At 41.4% G+C, this 14,117-nt stretch overlaps 1 protein-coding gene across 1 annotated transcript; it reads right to left on the minus strand.

Annotated features, from left to right (window-relative positions):
* Positions 1-1,435: 1,435 nt before the first annotated feature.
* On the minus strand, positions 1,436-13,022 carry LOC143110015 (G-protein coupled receptor family C group 6 member A-like). Its single transcript, XM_076272833.1, has 8 exons — positions 12,793-13,022; positions 12,376-12,667; positions 11,966-12,283; positions 11,100-11,240; positions 10,640-10,954; positions 3,654-3,869; positions 3,446-3,563; positions 1,436-2,907 (listed from the first exon to the last, which is right to left on the minus strand). Exons 1-8 carry the CDS (start codon positions 12,981-12,983, stop codon positions 1,709-1,711), a joined length of 2,790 nt encoding a protein of 929 aa, XP_076128948.1. The 5' UTR covers positions 12,984-13,022; the 3' UTR covers positions 1,436-1,708.
* Between the last annotated feature and the right edge of the window lie 1,095 nt (positions 13,023-14,117).

Here is a 14,117-nt window from a genome sequence, read left to right on the forward strand (position 1 = left end):
GGGTGTATGGGGTTCTTTGGGGTTCTTTTGGTGTTCTTTTCAGTATAGTCATTATTATATGTACACCAAACACACCTAAAGCCTTTCATTCTCTGTATTCAGTAATATTGCATATAGGTATAACTTTTTTGATATTTATTGAATTTTAAATTTCAGTGTGTGTGTGTGTGTGTGTGTGTGCGTGTATGTGTGTGCATCCCATCCCTATCTCCTGAGGTCCAATCTCATCGAAACTAGGTACGCACAATCAGCATCCTTCGGAAGCACACCAAATGTCATGAAATTTCATGCAAATTAACCAAAAGTTTGCATATTTTTTTCTGAATTCAAACCTTTTTGGTGTCTGAACTGTGCAAGTGAAATCATGATATCCCAGAGGTCCCATTCACCCACACTGCTACATCAGTTAGATTTCCATGGTCAACAGTTTATTCATTAGGGGTCCAATCAGAGCAGCTTAAACTACCGCACGTCCATCTCAAGAATCACTTAAAAATGTAAAAATGTGATATTTGTATGTAAAAATGTGATATTTGGTACACATACACTTGGCCTCATTTGAAACATGATATTTCCATGACAATTCCTAAAATCCCAATTGATTCACTCACAAAATGTCCAACAGGTAATTAAAATGTAGTTGTCAATATAGGCCCCAGCTGTGGCGCAACTGGCTGGGCCACCTGCACCGTACGCCGGCGACCTGGGTTCGATTCCCGCCCCGCGGTCCTTTCCGGATCCCACCCTAACTCTCTCTCCCATTCACTTCCTGTCACTCTCCACTGTCCTATAATTAAAGGCATAAAAAGCCCAAAAAATATACTTAAAAAAAATATATATATGCAAGAGTAAATGGCTTATCTTCCATTAACTGCTGAAATACTTTTTGGACCCCATTAATTGACACATTATACCACTCAAATAGCCACACTCCCCATAACCCCAAACCTAAAGTACTGCTCCTTTAAGTAGCCTTGTTATGAGCAATGGCTCATATCTGAATAACAATGAGGCTCAGAATCAAAATTCCCACACCATTCTTATTCTCAAACTCTTCAATTAATGCCTAGATTGTGATCAACTTGTGATCAATTAAACTTAAATATCTTAGTTCTATTACCAATCCATTCCAATAATATGTCAAAAATAAGTAATGGACTTCTGGGACCATGTATGATAAGCATTTTATTTTAGTGTCTTCTATCGTGTAAGAGTTAGCAAACTCATTTTCAATTGTAAGAAATGGTGTTAATAATGTTGGGCCTCTGGATATATGGGATCACGGATGAAAGGATTTGTACGAAAATAAACTTCTTCTATTTTCAGATTCTGTCCATTAAAGAATACCAGCCACAAAGATTGAGATAAGCGGTTGCAATAACACTTTCCCTCCTCCTTGGTCATGTAATTTACCATTAGGGAATAAAAACTTGAATAAAAGGATTAATCAGTCAGTTTATTGCAAAAGTACATATTTTATAACAGCACCTAGTTAAATGTAAAAACCATGTTCCATGTAATTTTTCAAATATTCACACAAATAAAAGTTTAGGGCCAATTTGTTTAGTAAAAAGTTTACTACATGTCTTATAAATTCCAAAGGTTAGAAAAAACACACATTTTATCATATGAAACTGTTTTGACATGATTATCATGAAAAATAATGTTGACAAATATCATCAGACGGTACACAAGCAACACCTCACACTTACATGGATTGGCTTCTATGCCTCTCTTGTACTGTCATGTCTGGTCTCTCTAAGTCAGTGGGACCCTCAGACACTCCTATGACAAACACAGAGTCAGCGCGACTTAGGTTCAGGGAAGGGTCTTCTGCTGATGGTAATGTTGACTGGGATGAAGTAGAGGACAGGGAGGTACTGGCTGGCCTAAACCCTGAATCTACTGACTCCAATGACCTCACTATGGGAAACATTGAGCTCAAGGTGTCTGTCTTTGAGCCTTCGGTGATAAGATCGTCATCCATAGAGGCGTGCTTTCTGGTCTGAGTGAAGTTGAGCAGGCGTGCTCTCATTCGCTCCGTTGTGCGTTTGCCCCAAATAGCTCGGTAGCACTTGGGTACGAAGAGGCAGAATATGATGCCATAGTTAGAAACCAAAATGGCGGAGGCCTGTACGATGGGCCGTGACTCGTTCTTGGTGATGTAGATGGGAATGAAGCAGAGCCACACAAACAAGTGGATGAGCATGCTGAAGATGATGACACCCGTCTCGTTGAAGTCTTGCGGGACCCTCCTCCCTTTGAAGGCCAGCAGGAAGCAGATGAACGCCAACAGAGCGACGTAGCCATGCATTACCACGAAACACACTTTGGAGCCCTCGCTGCACTGCAGAATATGCTCCATGCTCTGGTTGGATGGGGGGGTCGGGTCCACATGTGGGGTGTCAAAGATCAGCCAGAAGAGGCAGATGAGCCCTTGAACAGAGGTCACCAGGACCATAACAATCAGGGGTTTGTAGAGCCTGTTCAGACGATCGCGTCTTATGGGATCAAAAGCCATGAATGCCAGGAACGTGCGGAAGGCTTTGACCAAGATGCAGGAGACACAGAGGGTGAAGCCCAAGGCATACATGATCTGCTGGGCCCGGCAGAGGTGGATGCTGGGTTCGTCCATAAATAGCACCACACTTCCAAAACTCACCGCTAAACCAACCATCATGAAGCAAGACATGAGATAATTGGCAGACCTGATAATTAAGCTGTGCCGATGGATGGTGAAACAGACAAATGCTGTTATGAGGAGCAGGAGCCCAAGGCCCACTCCCACCAGGGTAGCAACGGGTAATGCTTCAGACCACTGCAGATATTTTTTAGTGCGAGGTTCACATTTACTCCATCCCCTCAGGGACCAAGTGTCATTGGGGCACATGTGGCAGTCATCTTGGTCTGAAAAGAAAAACACGTATCCAGAGCTTGAGACAGATATTCAAAGGGATTTCACAATATACAGATAACTTACATCTCAATTCAGAACATGGCAGAAGTTGAAAAACAGCTATTTTCCGAGGCTCTCAACTTTCCCATTACTCTCCATTCACAATGCATGCTGTATACCACTACATTTACACATTTTACTATATTGAAGTCTTGCACTCAGGTAATTGCTCGTTTACTCATGAATTGCAACGTTTACTCTAAAACAGAGTTAGACTGAGTCGTAAGCAATCCCAGTCAATCAACACAGTGTTTCAGAGGCATGGAAGTCTGTAATTCAATTGACTGTTCAACCAAAATATTAACAGCTTTACACAAAACTGAAATCAAATTACAGAGTGCACCTTTTAAAACATGAATATCATATCTCTTTATTACAAAAATATAAAAACATAATGAAAAAGTAATTGTCATCTCTGTAACTGTTGGGTTGGAAGTGACGCACACTATTCAACACAACCCAGGTTACATCAGCAACTTCAAAACCTACCATAGCTGTCAGAGTAGGTCCCTTCAGCACAGGAGATGCAGCTGTAGCAGCAGGAAATATTCGACACCTTCTTGAATGTGCCATTAGGACATGATGGTGTGCACTGAGATACAGGTAACTGTTGGGTTGGAAGTGACGCACACTATTATAGCAAAACTGCAGTAACAACAAGAGACAGCTTCCTTGGTTGAATTGTGTTTGTACTTACTGTGCTGTTGAGGGTCGAAGTCCACGTGATATTTTTCTCTGTGATGACAACTTTATCCTGTGGTAAAGTGAATCTCCCGAATACTTTAGCCTGTCTAATCTCACCAGTGGGTACCAACATGACAACATCATAACCATTTTCAAAGTCACCATTTTTGTCGAAGAACTTTCTCTCACCGTCAAGGGTAAAATTCACCTTGTGGAGCTTCTCAACAAGCTGAAAAATAAGGGAACGGGTCAAATGAAGAACACAGTCTGTGCATCTCTTTCTCTCTGTCCCTCAGACAGTCTGTCTGTATTCCATGCGCACACATATGTAAGGGTCATTGACAAATAAGACTTAAAAATGTCAAAATAATCTTTAAAAATGGACAGAATGCATTTAAAGTTGGAAGACTGTGTTTAAACAAGTCTTAATGGCTGTACAACATTTCCAGGGCTTTTAATACATTTTCAGACTGTATTTGCAATTTCACCGCCCAAAAATTGTCAGGTGGCGCAGCCAGGGTTGTAGTGGAGGCTAAACAAAAGTAAACACAGTTTATCCACTGAAATTTCAGAACTAGACTTTATCCACCTCTTATTAGAGTTTATCCACCTCTCAAAAGAGATTATTCACCAATTGCAACTTTTAACATTCAAAAAGTATACTGTATTATCCACTTTCACAATATGTGCACTCATCAACACTAGGAACCATAATGTTCTAAATATTGGACAGTAACCTCCACCATCATCAAACATGTTCTGTATGCCCTTTTATAAAAATCTGATTCCTCCTGGCAGTCCACCTAACCGTATTCACATAATTCATAGTTTGACCACATCTTATGTTACCACTACACCACTGGGCGCAACCAAACGTTTCTATATATATATATATATATATATATTTATGATACACAGAAAATATTTTTACAGGTTTTATAGAATAAAATGATGCTTGTTATGAATCATTTAAAATTATTTTAAACCAAAGTAATAGACATTGAAACCTGCATGTCACATAATGGTGCATGTCACATAACGGTGGTAACGAAAATCGAAATAGAAATTTGCTGTCTACATTATTGTCAGTGTTGGGGGTAACGCAGCTACGCAAATCAAAACAGTGGTGTGATAATTGAGCCAGTAGAGAAATAACTGTTCAGAATTAATCTGTAGCCTTGGGTAGGCTTCTGCAGAAAACAATGTTGTTGCCGATTTAATACTATCTGGCAACGTTTTTAACAGGCTACGCAATAGAGGCTTAGACAACTATGACCCACGTTTTGGTTTCGTAAATTAATTTGCCCTACTTCTTGACTGCAATGTAGTCAATTGACTGCTTGACATGTCATTTTTATTTTTCTGTACAATAAACAAATACATCTGCTTTATGCCGCATAATTACATTCATATTTAGCTGACTTCTGCAGACGCGCAAAAAAACACTGCCAGGCCATCCTTAAAAATATTTTCTTTTGCCGTAATCCGACCGACCCTGTCAATTTAGAACCGACCCAAATATTTATTTTTTTCCCCTTTTAGTCCGACCGACTTGCCGGTTGTAAACTTGCCAAGTAGCCTAGTGCGTAATTCTGCTTCATAAAGTTGAACAAATACATTTGCTTATTTCACAGAAAAATATAAATAGCCAGTTAGGGTCTACAGTGCACAGTTGGTAAGTTATGGTAGGCCAACTTGGAGTGAACATACAAACAGGGGAAATTCTTTCTCTAGTAGCTGAGTAGCCTCAGGTGCGCACGTAGACATAAGGCCGAACATGCAAGCGCCAATGAATCGTGCTCTCACGACAATCACTTAAATAGGTTAACATCACTCTAAGTTCGCCTTCAAGCAAGGAAAACGATGATTTGAAGACATCTGACATCTAAATGCTCTACTGAACTGTTGTAAACTTGCGTTAAGACCGACCGATTTTTTTTTTACTCTAAACAACCAATACAAATAAAATACTAGTAGGCCTAAGTATTGTGAATATAAATTGCCTACATACAAACGTAGGCTCTCTTAAACAAAACCCTGTGGCGTCATATCTACACCATTGGTTTACGCATGTCACACTATGGCCTATACGCTTCGTTTCATTCACACAAGCATCTCGACTCAACGCTTATTAGCCTACTTGGCACGAAGCTCTGGGCCCACTTCCCCGATAACGACGGAGACACGCTCTTAAGAGGGTTTTCTACGATTCATCTTACGATCGTTCGTTTGGTTTTTCCGACTGTTTCCCGAACATGCTCATAGCGTGAACTGCTCTTAAGAGGAGCTGTCCACGTTAATAGTTCTGGGCCCACTTCCCCGATAACGACGGAGACACGCTCTTAAGAGGGTTTTCTACGATTCATCTTACGATCGTTCGTTTGGTTTTTCCGACTGTTTCCCGAACATGCTCGTAGCGTGAACGCGCGTGCACTGCTCTTAAGATGCTCTTAAGGGGAGCTGTCCACGTTAATAGTTCTGAAATATCCTCTGATTTGACGGTGATGTCAGGTGACTGCACGTCACAGCTATAGGCCTACCATTTAAACTTCGGATCTACACATTAATTCACATCAATACGAAAATAGAAACACTTTGACATCTGCATGTAAGCATCCCAAGTAGGTTATATACCACACAGATACATAAATAATTGTAATTATTTTAAGATTAGATTGTTGCACCATGCAATCATTTTTCGCGGTGCCACTTAAGAACACGTTTGAAGATAAGAAAGAAGTCGAGTAAGAAAGAGAGGAAATGTGTAGGCTTAGATTTTGATGCAGTAGGCTACAGACTAAACCACATGTTGCTTTCTCTGCTTTTTACCTCATAGGCCTAATAAAATATTCACTTAGCAAAGATAATGTCAAACTATTCTGGCAACGTCTCGTTTCATAACTTGATTGTATTTTTGTCCGCTTTTCATCACATTATTATGACCATTAAATGTATTTTGCACGCTAAAATCTGATTCATCACAGGTAAACACAATAAAGAATGGGAACGTAAGTTGGATTATGTATTCTAAGTTGTAATTCCTCTGTATGTCCTGTTGGTGACCTCAGTGAGAAGTAGTTAAGACGCTCTTAGCCGGTAACGAGTACTCTGGAGCACTCGTAGACCAGCGGCTGGGTTATATTTGGGTTATTTTTAACCCAACATTTTTTTAGAGTGTACGAGTGTTTTCACGACGCTCTTAAGCTACGATGGTTTCGGGAAACAGTCGGCAAATCTTAAGACGTTCGTAAGAGGGACTTTACGATGCTCTTAGGCTTAAGATGCTTTCGGGGAAGTGGGCCCTGGAAGAACTGTGCCCAGAACTGTGCCCAGAGTACACAACTGTTTCACCAGCACATTTAAATGACTTGACTAAAATCGTGCATAACTGGAGGTACACCTGTTATCTGAGCAGTCTGTCCTCATTTTGCGAATGCGAGGACGATATGAGTCTGTTGCATAGATGTCCGAGTCACGCATAATGTTTGAAAACCACTGGCTCGTAATCACAATAATTTAACACACGACAGTTGGATACTTCATCATGTTCCCATGCCTACATTTTGGTGAGTAGCATAGAGATCGTTAAAAACGATTTGGGACATCGAAAACGTATATTTTTAATAGGGTAGACTACCGTCGGAGATGCTGACTTGCAAAGGCCTCGGGATAACACGTTATCTCCACTATCATCAGTCAATGCCTCCTTGATCAAAGTGGGGAATGAAAGAAAAAGTTTGAGAACCACTGGCTTAACAAGTTACCTGCAGTCCAGAACACACAGAATATTGCAACAGAAAGTTGCCTTTATAATCAACTAGCCTACTATTTGTTCCAACAGCATTCAAACAAAGCCTTTATAAAAGTGAAAAAAATATATATTCCATAAGAAGTAAAATAAAATACTGTTACTGAAGTAACTGTATCCCAAGCTTAAGCTCCCCACGTCTGTGACAGGCAGACGTGACACCGCTAATTTCTGAGTTTGTTTATACCCCACACTGAACGCGTATAAGACAGCTAGGCCCATCACCGTGGGGTGCGGTAGCCTAGCCTACTCTCTGGGATTTAAGTCAAGCAATATAACCATACAAATGTTTCAAAATGAGTAATTTCGGCTTTGTCTGAACTGGCCATTGTAGGCTACGTAAAAAATAAACAAGGCATAGTCCCTATCCAATGATATCGGCAAATGTTTGTTTTCCAAAGTAAGAATTTCACTTCACCATGCACCTTCGACAATGAATAGCTCATTACACTTATGTTACTGTTGAACGTAGGCCTAACTGGTATCATTACAAACATTATTCGATGTCCTAAACACTGGCATTTTATGGCATTGTGTCATGTAAGGTCGTTGCAAAATCTAGAGAAATCTGTGAGGTGGTCAGCGGGGGACAATTGAGACACACATTGGATTGTGTTATTACTTGCATTCCACACTATCCACAGCTGTGGTATCGGGGGCAGGAGGATTACTGTTAGCGCAGGCTTTATAAAATTCTTCAACAGAAGGCCTGCCTCGAATGCAGGCTTGCCCAAAATAAAGGCCTGTGGTTTGCGCAGCCTACAGTAAGTAGGTTAAATAACAGACCCGCCACAATGTGCGGTATGATGATTTTTTACGAGCAAGATGTTTTTGGTGCTCTGCATGTTCTTAAATAACAATGATCATCAGTAGCCTAATATTCAACCATTATTTTGTGTAAATGGGCTATACATTGGGTTAGACACCAGGGGCCATATTCACAAAGCCTTTTATCTTACCACTAGGAGTAGGCTACTCCTAAATAGCAATAAAATATTTTAGCTATAGGAGTTTCTCTTATTAAGTTATTCACAAAGCCTTTCAGACCTAGGCTACTCTTAGTAAGGGAAAATGACAACTCCTGAACAGATTCTGGAGCTGAGCGCTCTAGAATCTTTGACTAACAGTCTAAGAGTGAGTGAGTCTTCGTTGCTATGGATGACGTTATTACTCATGCATGAGCTTGACTGAAGTGACCACCTTGATTGGCTGATGATTGTAACGCGGGAATGATTCCAAACACCTCCCTTACGATGAGTGGCAGGTGACAGGTCTGAGAATGCGTGCGCTACACAAGGACAGAAGATGATGAATAACTGAATAAAAAGGCCTAGCCTAAATTAATCAAGAGTAAGGCCGTCTAGTAGCCTAATGAAACATACGGATTGATGTAGTATCTTTGTAACATTATTAAATTAATCTGTTACTATGCCTATGCCTACGTTTGCAAAAGAGAACATTTTAATTTGATTCACAATAATGTTACATTTAATTTACATGTTGACAATGAGTAGCCTAGTTTCGGTTGTTGTTGGTGGCGTTATTGCATGTTAGTTATGCCTACAATGCAAAATTGCTTCCTCACGATTGGAAGCTCCTGTAGCCGCATAGGATTTCAAAACAGGCGAAATGCCACAAAACCGGTTTGTGAATAGGTCTGTGAGTTAGGAGTCCTCTTGACTTCTTTTAAGCTGTCACAGCTGGTGGGAAGGTGTGGTTTGTTGGGGGCAGGGCCAGATTAACTGGGCACGTCTGATGCCCCCCCCCCCCCCCTGCCCCCCAGTCAACGTGAATCGGGTGGTCAGTTAATAGGCTATGCCGACATAGTTTTCAACATTTTGAATATTAGTGTCGGGTGAATTAGGAAATGTTCTCAAAGTAGCCTTATGGCTGAAAGCTGCTTGGGATCCCCCCTGTCAAGCAATATAACCATACAAACACGCGCACTTATTGTTTCAAAAGGAGTAAATTCGGCTTTGTCAGAACTGAGCTGTGGACAACATGGCACGGCATGCCCAATTGAAAATAAATTAATGCAACGCAACACAGACCCCGCTTCTCTCGCATCAGTCACTGACATGAACGAAACACAGAACCCGCTTCTCTCACGGCAGTCACTGACAGTAGCCTAGAATAAATGCATGGGGAAAAAAACTTCCCCATGACAAAGACATCGTAAATCACTGAAAGTTAATATTTTGTCACTATAACATACATCTGTCCTTTGTCAAATGTGTTATGTTCCAAGTAGCCTAGTGCGTAATTCTGCTTCATAAAGTTGAACAAATACATCATCATCATACAGGTTAACATCACTTTAAGTTCGCCTTCAAGCAAGGAAAACGATGATTTGAAGACATCTGTTTCGTTGGAAGGGCAAGGGGTAGCAACAGGGCAACACATGGCAGGGCTGTTATGAGAGTATTAAAATATGGGATATTCTACGGGAAAACATTAAAACGGCAAGACAGCAGGGGGAAGTTAAAATACGTGAGAAACACGGAAAAAGTTGGCATGCATAGCCTAGCCACGCGTAGCCTACCTCGCGGTTGCATCCATTACAAACAAACATGCAATGTGAACGTCTGGGATTGGGAAGAGCACTAAATGCTCTACTGAATAAGCACGAAGTCAAACCTTTAAATGAAAAACACTCTTTAATAATCAAAAAAATAAACCGCTAATGAAGTAAACTTGTGACCATCAAAAATCGTTTATAGCCTGTAACTCCGTGATAACAGGACGTAACAGGAAGGCATTTGGCTGAGCAACGGAGGTTAATATGCTCTATATTTTGTCCAAATGATGTCTGTCTATCATTGTTGCACTCGGAGAAAACCAGAATGTTTAATTTGTCCTGCGTTTCTTCTACGGCTGCAAACGGGATTCACTCTCAGTTAACCAAATAGTTCTTTATTAGGGCAAGGCAGGCATATTTCTGGCTATTAAATTATTTCTAAACCTGTCTGCTAAAGTCTGTAGTGAAGTGTGTGTAGGGTTTTCCAGGCTCCATTTCTTTTTACGAGACACCCTGCTCACATGAGCCATCTACCGGTTGTTTGGGTTGTTGCAGCGTCTCACTGGGAAAATACAAATTAAGTCGCGTGATACCGTGTGATCCCACGCGCGGACCGCGAGTGAAGCTGGCCAAGTCGAAGCACTGCCCACTGTAAACCGTATTACCATATTACCTTATATGGAGGGAAATCAGTTTCTCCTGGACAGAAGGCTTCATTACATCCAAGTAGTTCTCTCAGAGCATGGGCTATGCTCCAAACAGCCACCCTTTCACCATAGACCACTGGGAGGTCGACGTTCTTCACTAGATGGTCAGCACTTGGCTTACTGCAATCTTCTGAGGAATCAGGGTCGCAGTCTGAATACAGCTGGTTGTACTCTTTAATTAAATCATTTTTCACGCCTGGACGGACTGTTAGCTTCTGCAAGTAGTCTGTAAACCCATCAATGGTTCCTGTGACAAAATTTAACCCCAGAATGTCTCCAACCTTTAAAAGGAAATATGAAAACATTTTCTAATCAGAATTTTCATACATGTTTGCTCAAAGAGAGAACAGAGTTTGTGATGCTCTTGTTAGAATGGTCATTAACAGTGTTCATTGGAACAATGTATACTGCCAACACTCCACCCACCTTGTTTATGTCCTGCATGGTTGTGACAACTCCAGACCTGGACCAAGCATCACTGGCGATCCAAACCCGAGAGCTGTTGGTGCGGATCATCTCCTCAAACAGCATCTTCACAAGCTCTGGCCTTAGGATCACCATCACCACCTAGCAAAAATGTATATTTCTAGCAAATTACTTCACACAAGGCCTTTCAACAATTTACTAAAACGCCTTGAAAAAGTGTGAAATTAAAGGAACCGTATGTAAGATTGTGGCTGAAACTGGTACTACAATCACTTTCAAATTACTTTAGAGCATTGTATTCCCTCCCCCTCCCCCCTGACTGTCAGAGCTGCCAACCCGGACGCCGAAACATTACTGACTTCGTGATTAGTAGATAGGTGGAGAGTGGCGCATTAGGCCAAAACACAACATGACAACATCAACATCAATTGAGGGCTGCAACTTCACTTTTTAAATGACAATATCCTAGCCGGACTACTGTTGTCAGTGAAGTATTTGAAATGAACATGATTTCTTAATGTCTAGTGACATATCATGGCCATTTTATGATTAATTGAAATACATTTCTTACATACGGTTCCTTTAGTATCAAAACTTAACACGGTTCCTTTAGTATCAAAACTTAACAGTAAATTTGTTCAAAATAAAAATGAAGCCAATCTATTAATGTACACTGTTCAACTCAATATCTTTTCCTACATCAATCCATGACTTTGTACTTTGTATATCAGGGGTGCGTTTCCCAAAACCATAGTTGCTAACCTGGTCGGCAATGGGAAATTGCATTGCAACCAACAAAGTTGGTAATTACTTAGCAACTATGGTTTTGGGAAGCGTGCCCCAGTATAAGTCCCTCCCATCGCTACCTGTGCTTCAGGTGAGTCCCGTATCTGCTTTGCCACCTCTTTGATGTGCTGTCCCTTCTGCTCATGGTCCAGGTAGTGTGGAATGACCTCCTCATAGGCCACACACACCCCAGCCTCTTCTGCACTCTTCAGGAAACTCTGGTGGACTCCCCTGCCATAGTCGTCATCCATGGAGACCAGGCCGACCCAGTTCCAACCAAAGTGACTTATGAGCTGCGCCAAGGCCTTGGTCTGGTGCACATCGCTGGGGATCACTCGGAAGAAGCTTGGGAACTGCAGCAAATCGCTCAGCACAACCGCAGAGGCTGTTGTGCTGATCTGAAGGGCAGATAAAAAAACAAATTGGGTATTCATACATAATCAACACATGTACAGCACAAGTAGATATGTAGATTCATGCTTTTTCTCACTTGAGGGATGAGATAAACGCTGAGAAGTCTGGCCACAGGGATGGTCAACAGAGAGTATCGCTCTCCAAGGATGAACTTAACCTTTGGACGGAACTCGGAGTAGTCATCCAGGACAGGCAAAGAGCCGTTGGTTGACAGCAAGTGTTCCACACAGTGGAGAGCTTTGGTGGCGTCTGCACATGGGTCACACACGGTATATCCAAGTCGAACACCAGGAAGGAAGCCTGAGTCATTGATGCTGTCAATGGTGTAGATGGCAGCCAGCATTTGGACGAAGGGAAGAAGGTCAAAACTGTCAGGAAAAATAATATATCAAAGATTAGATCAAACCTGGCAGGTAAAAAGCTTAAACAAACAGCCAAGAAAGGGATTCTCTAAATATGCCTTCCAGGGGCGCACCCATGGCTCTATACTCACTTGCTGCAGGTGAACTCCGATGGCCGAACGCGGTCCTGGAGATTGTCGACTGTGGCGTGAGCCGAGGTGAGCATCCCTATGATAATGTCTCCATCTGCGTGGACAAGACACTGGGAGCTGTTCTCATCTGTCTGAACAAGCGCTGCCCATAGCACCAAGCTGAGGAGATGGAACCACATAGTGCGCTGCATGCAATGGACTGGAGACTGAGAAACTGAGACAGTGACACTTCTTTCTGTTCTGGTTTCCTATATAGGCAAGAAGGAGGACTCTTGTTTATGATACTGACTGTGGGTGGTGTCTTTACAGGTAGCAGATTACAATTTCTGGGAATGTACACTTGTTGAATGAAAAACAACTGCATTCCACAGATGACAACGAGTATAGCTTAGGGGCAATTCCATGGGAAATTATGTTTTTTGTAACATCCATAACGCCAATAAAATGTGATGATATAGTATAATGTGAATGATTACATGAGATTTGAGTATTTGCTATTTTTGGCTGAAGAATGCAAATGAGAAAAAATGCACAAAAAATGAATGTTATCATTCACATCATTCAAATGCCAAGGATATGTGACAAAAAGTCAATTTTCCGTGGAATTGCCCTAAAGGCAGATGGGATGTTTGGAAGTAATAAGGAAATGTTTACTTTAATTGTAAAGTTGTTGATAGTGGCAAATTATCTTTTCACTGCATAAAAATACAGTGAAAATATGTAATTTGTTCAAAAGCAAAAAACTACAGTTCACTCAGATTTTTTTCTGAGTGTTCTGCATGGTCTTAAAAAGAACTGGGGAAATTTTCTTGGGGAAAGTTTGATGCAGTATGCTGTGACAAAGAGTGTCTGACACATGATAGTTTTACAGTTCAGAGGAGACCTTAGCTGGTCTCTTTTAATTATGTCTTAAAGGGAAACTGGGCAGGATTTCCCCCCAGGGGCGTCACTAGACCTTATTCACTGGGGCACGTGCCTTAGTAAAAGTCTCCAGTGCCCCAGTAAAATTCTAGCGCTGCTCTCGCTGGAAACGGCATTCATGAGCGCATCTCAGTACCTGCTTTAGTCATGACTCGAGCCTGTCACTTACCAGCCAATAAAAAAAACAAGGGAAAAAAGAAAGGGGCCATAATAGCCATCAATAGCACCTCTGTAGCTGGGTAAGATTGAACGCAACAACCAATGAAAATTGTTCACCTGATTCTTCCGAGTATTTCGTCCACTGGAGCTCGTCATATCACTTTGAGCACAAAGTAAGTCGTCCCCTGTTTTAATGTTACAACAAATTCACAACTTGTTTGACAGAAAAACATGACAAGTTGATC

The sequence above is a fragment of the Alosa pseudoharengus genome, unplaced genomic scaffold, assembly GCF_046254945.1.
Source record: "Alosa pseudoharengus isolate Yale_2024_CS ecotype anadromous, Long Island Sound unplaced genomic scaffold, YU_APseudo_1.1 YU_APseudo_1.1_scf_7, whole genome shotgun sequence".
In the NCBI taxonomy this organism is placed as follows: Eukaryota; Metazoa; Chordata; class Actinopteri; order Clupeiformes; family Clupeidae; genus Alosa; species Alosa pseudoharengus.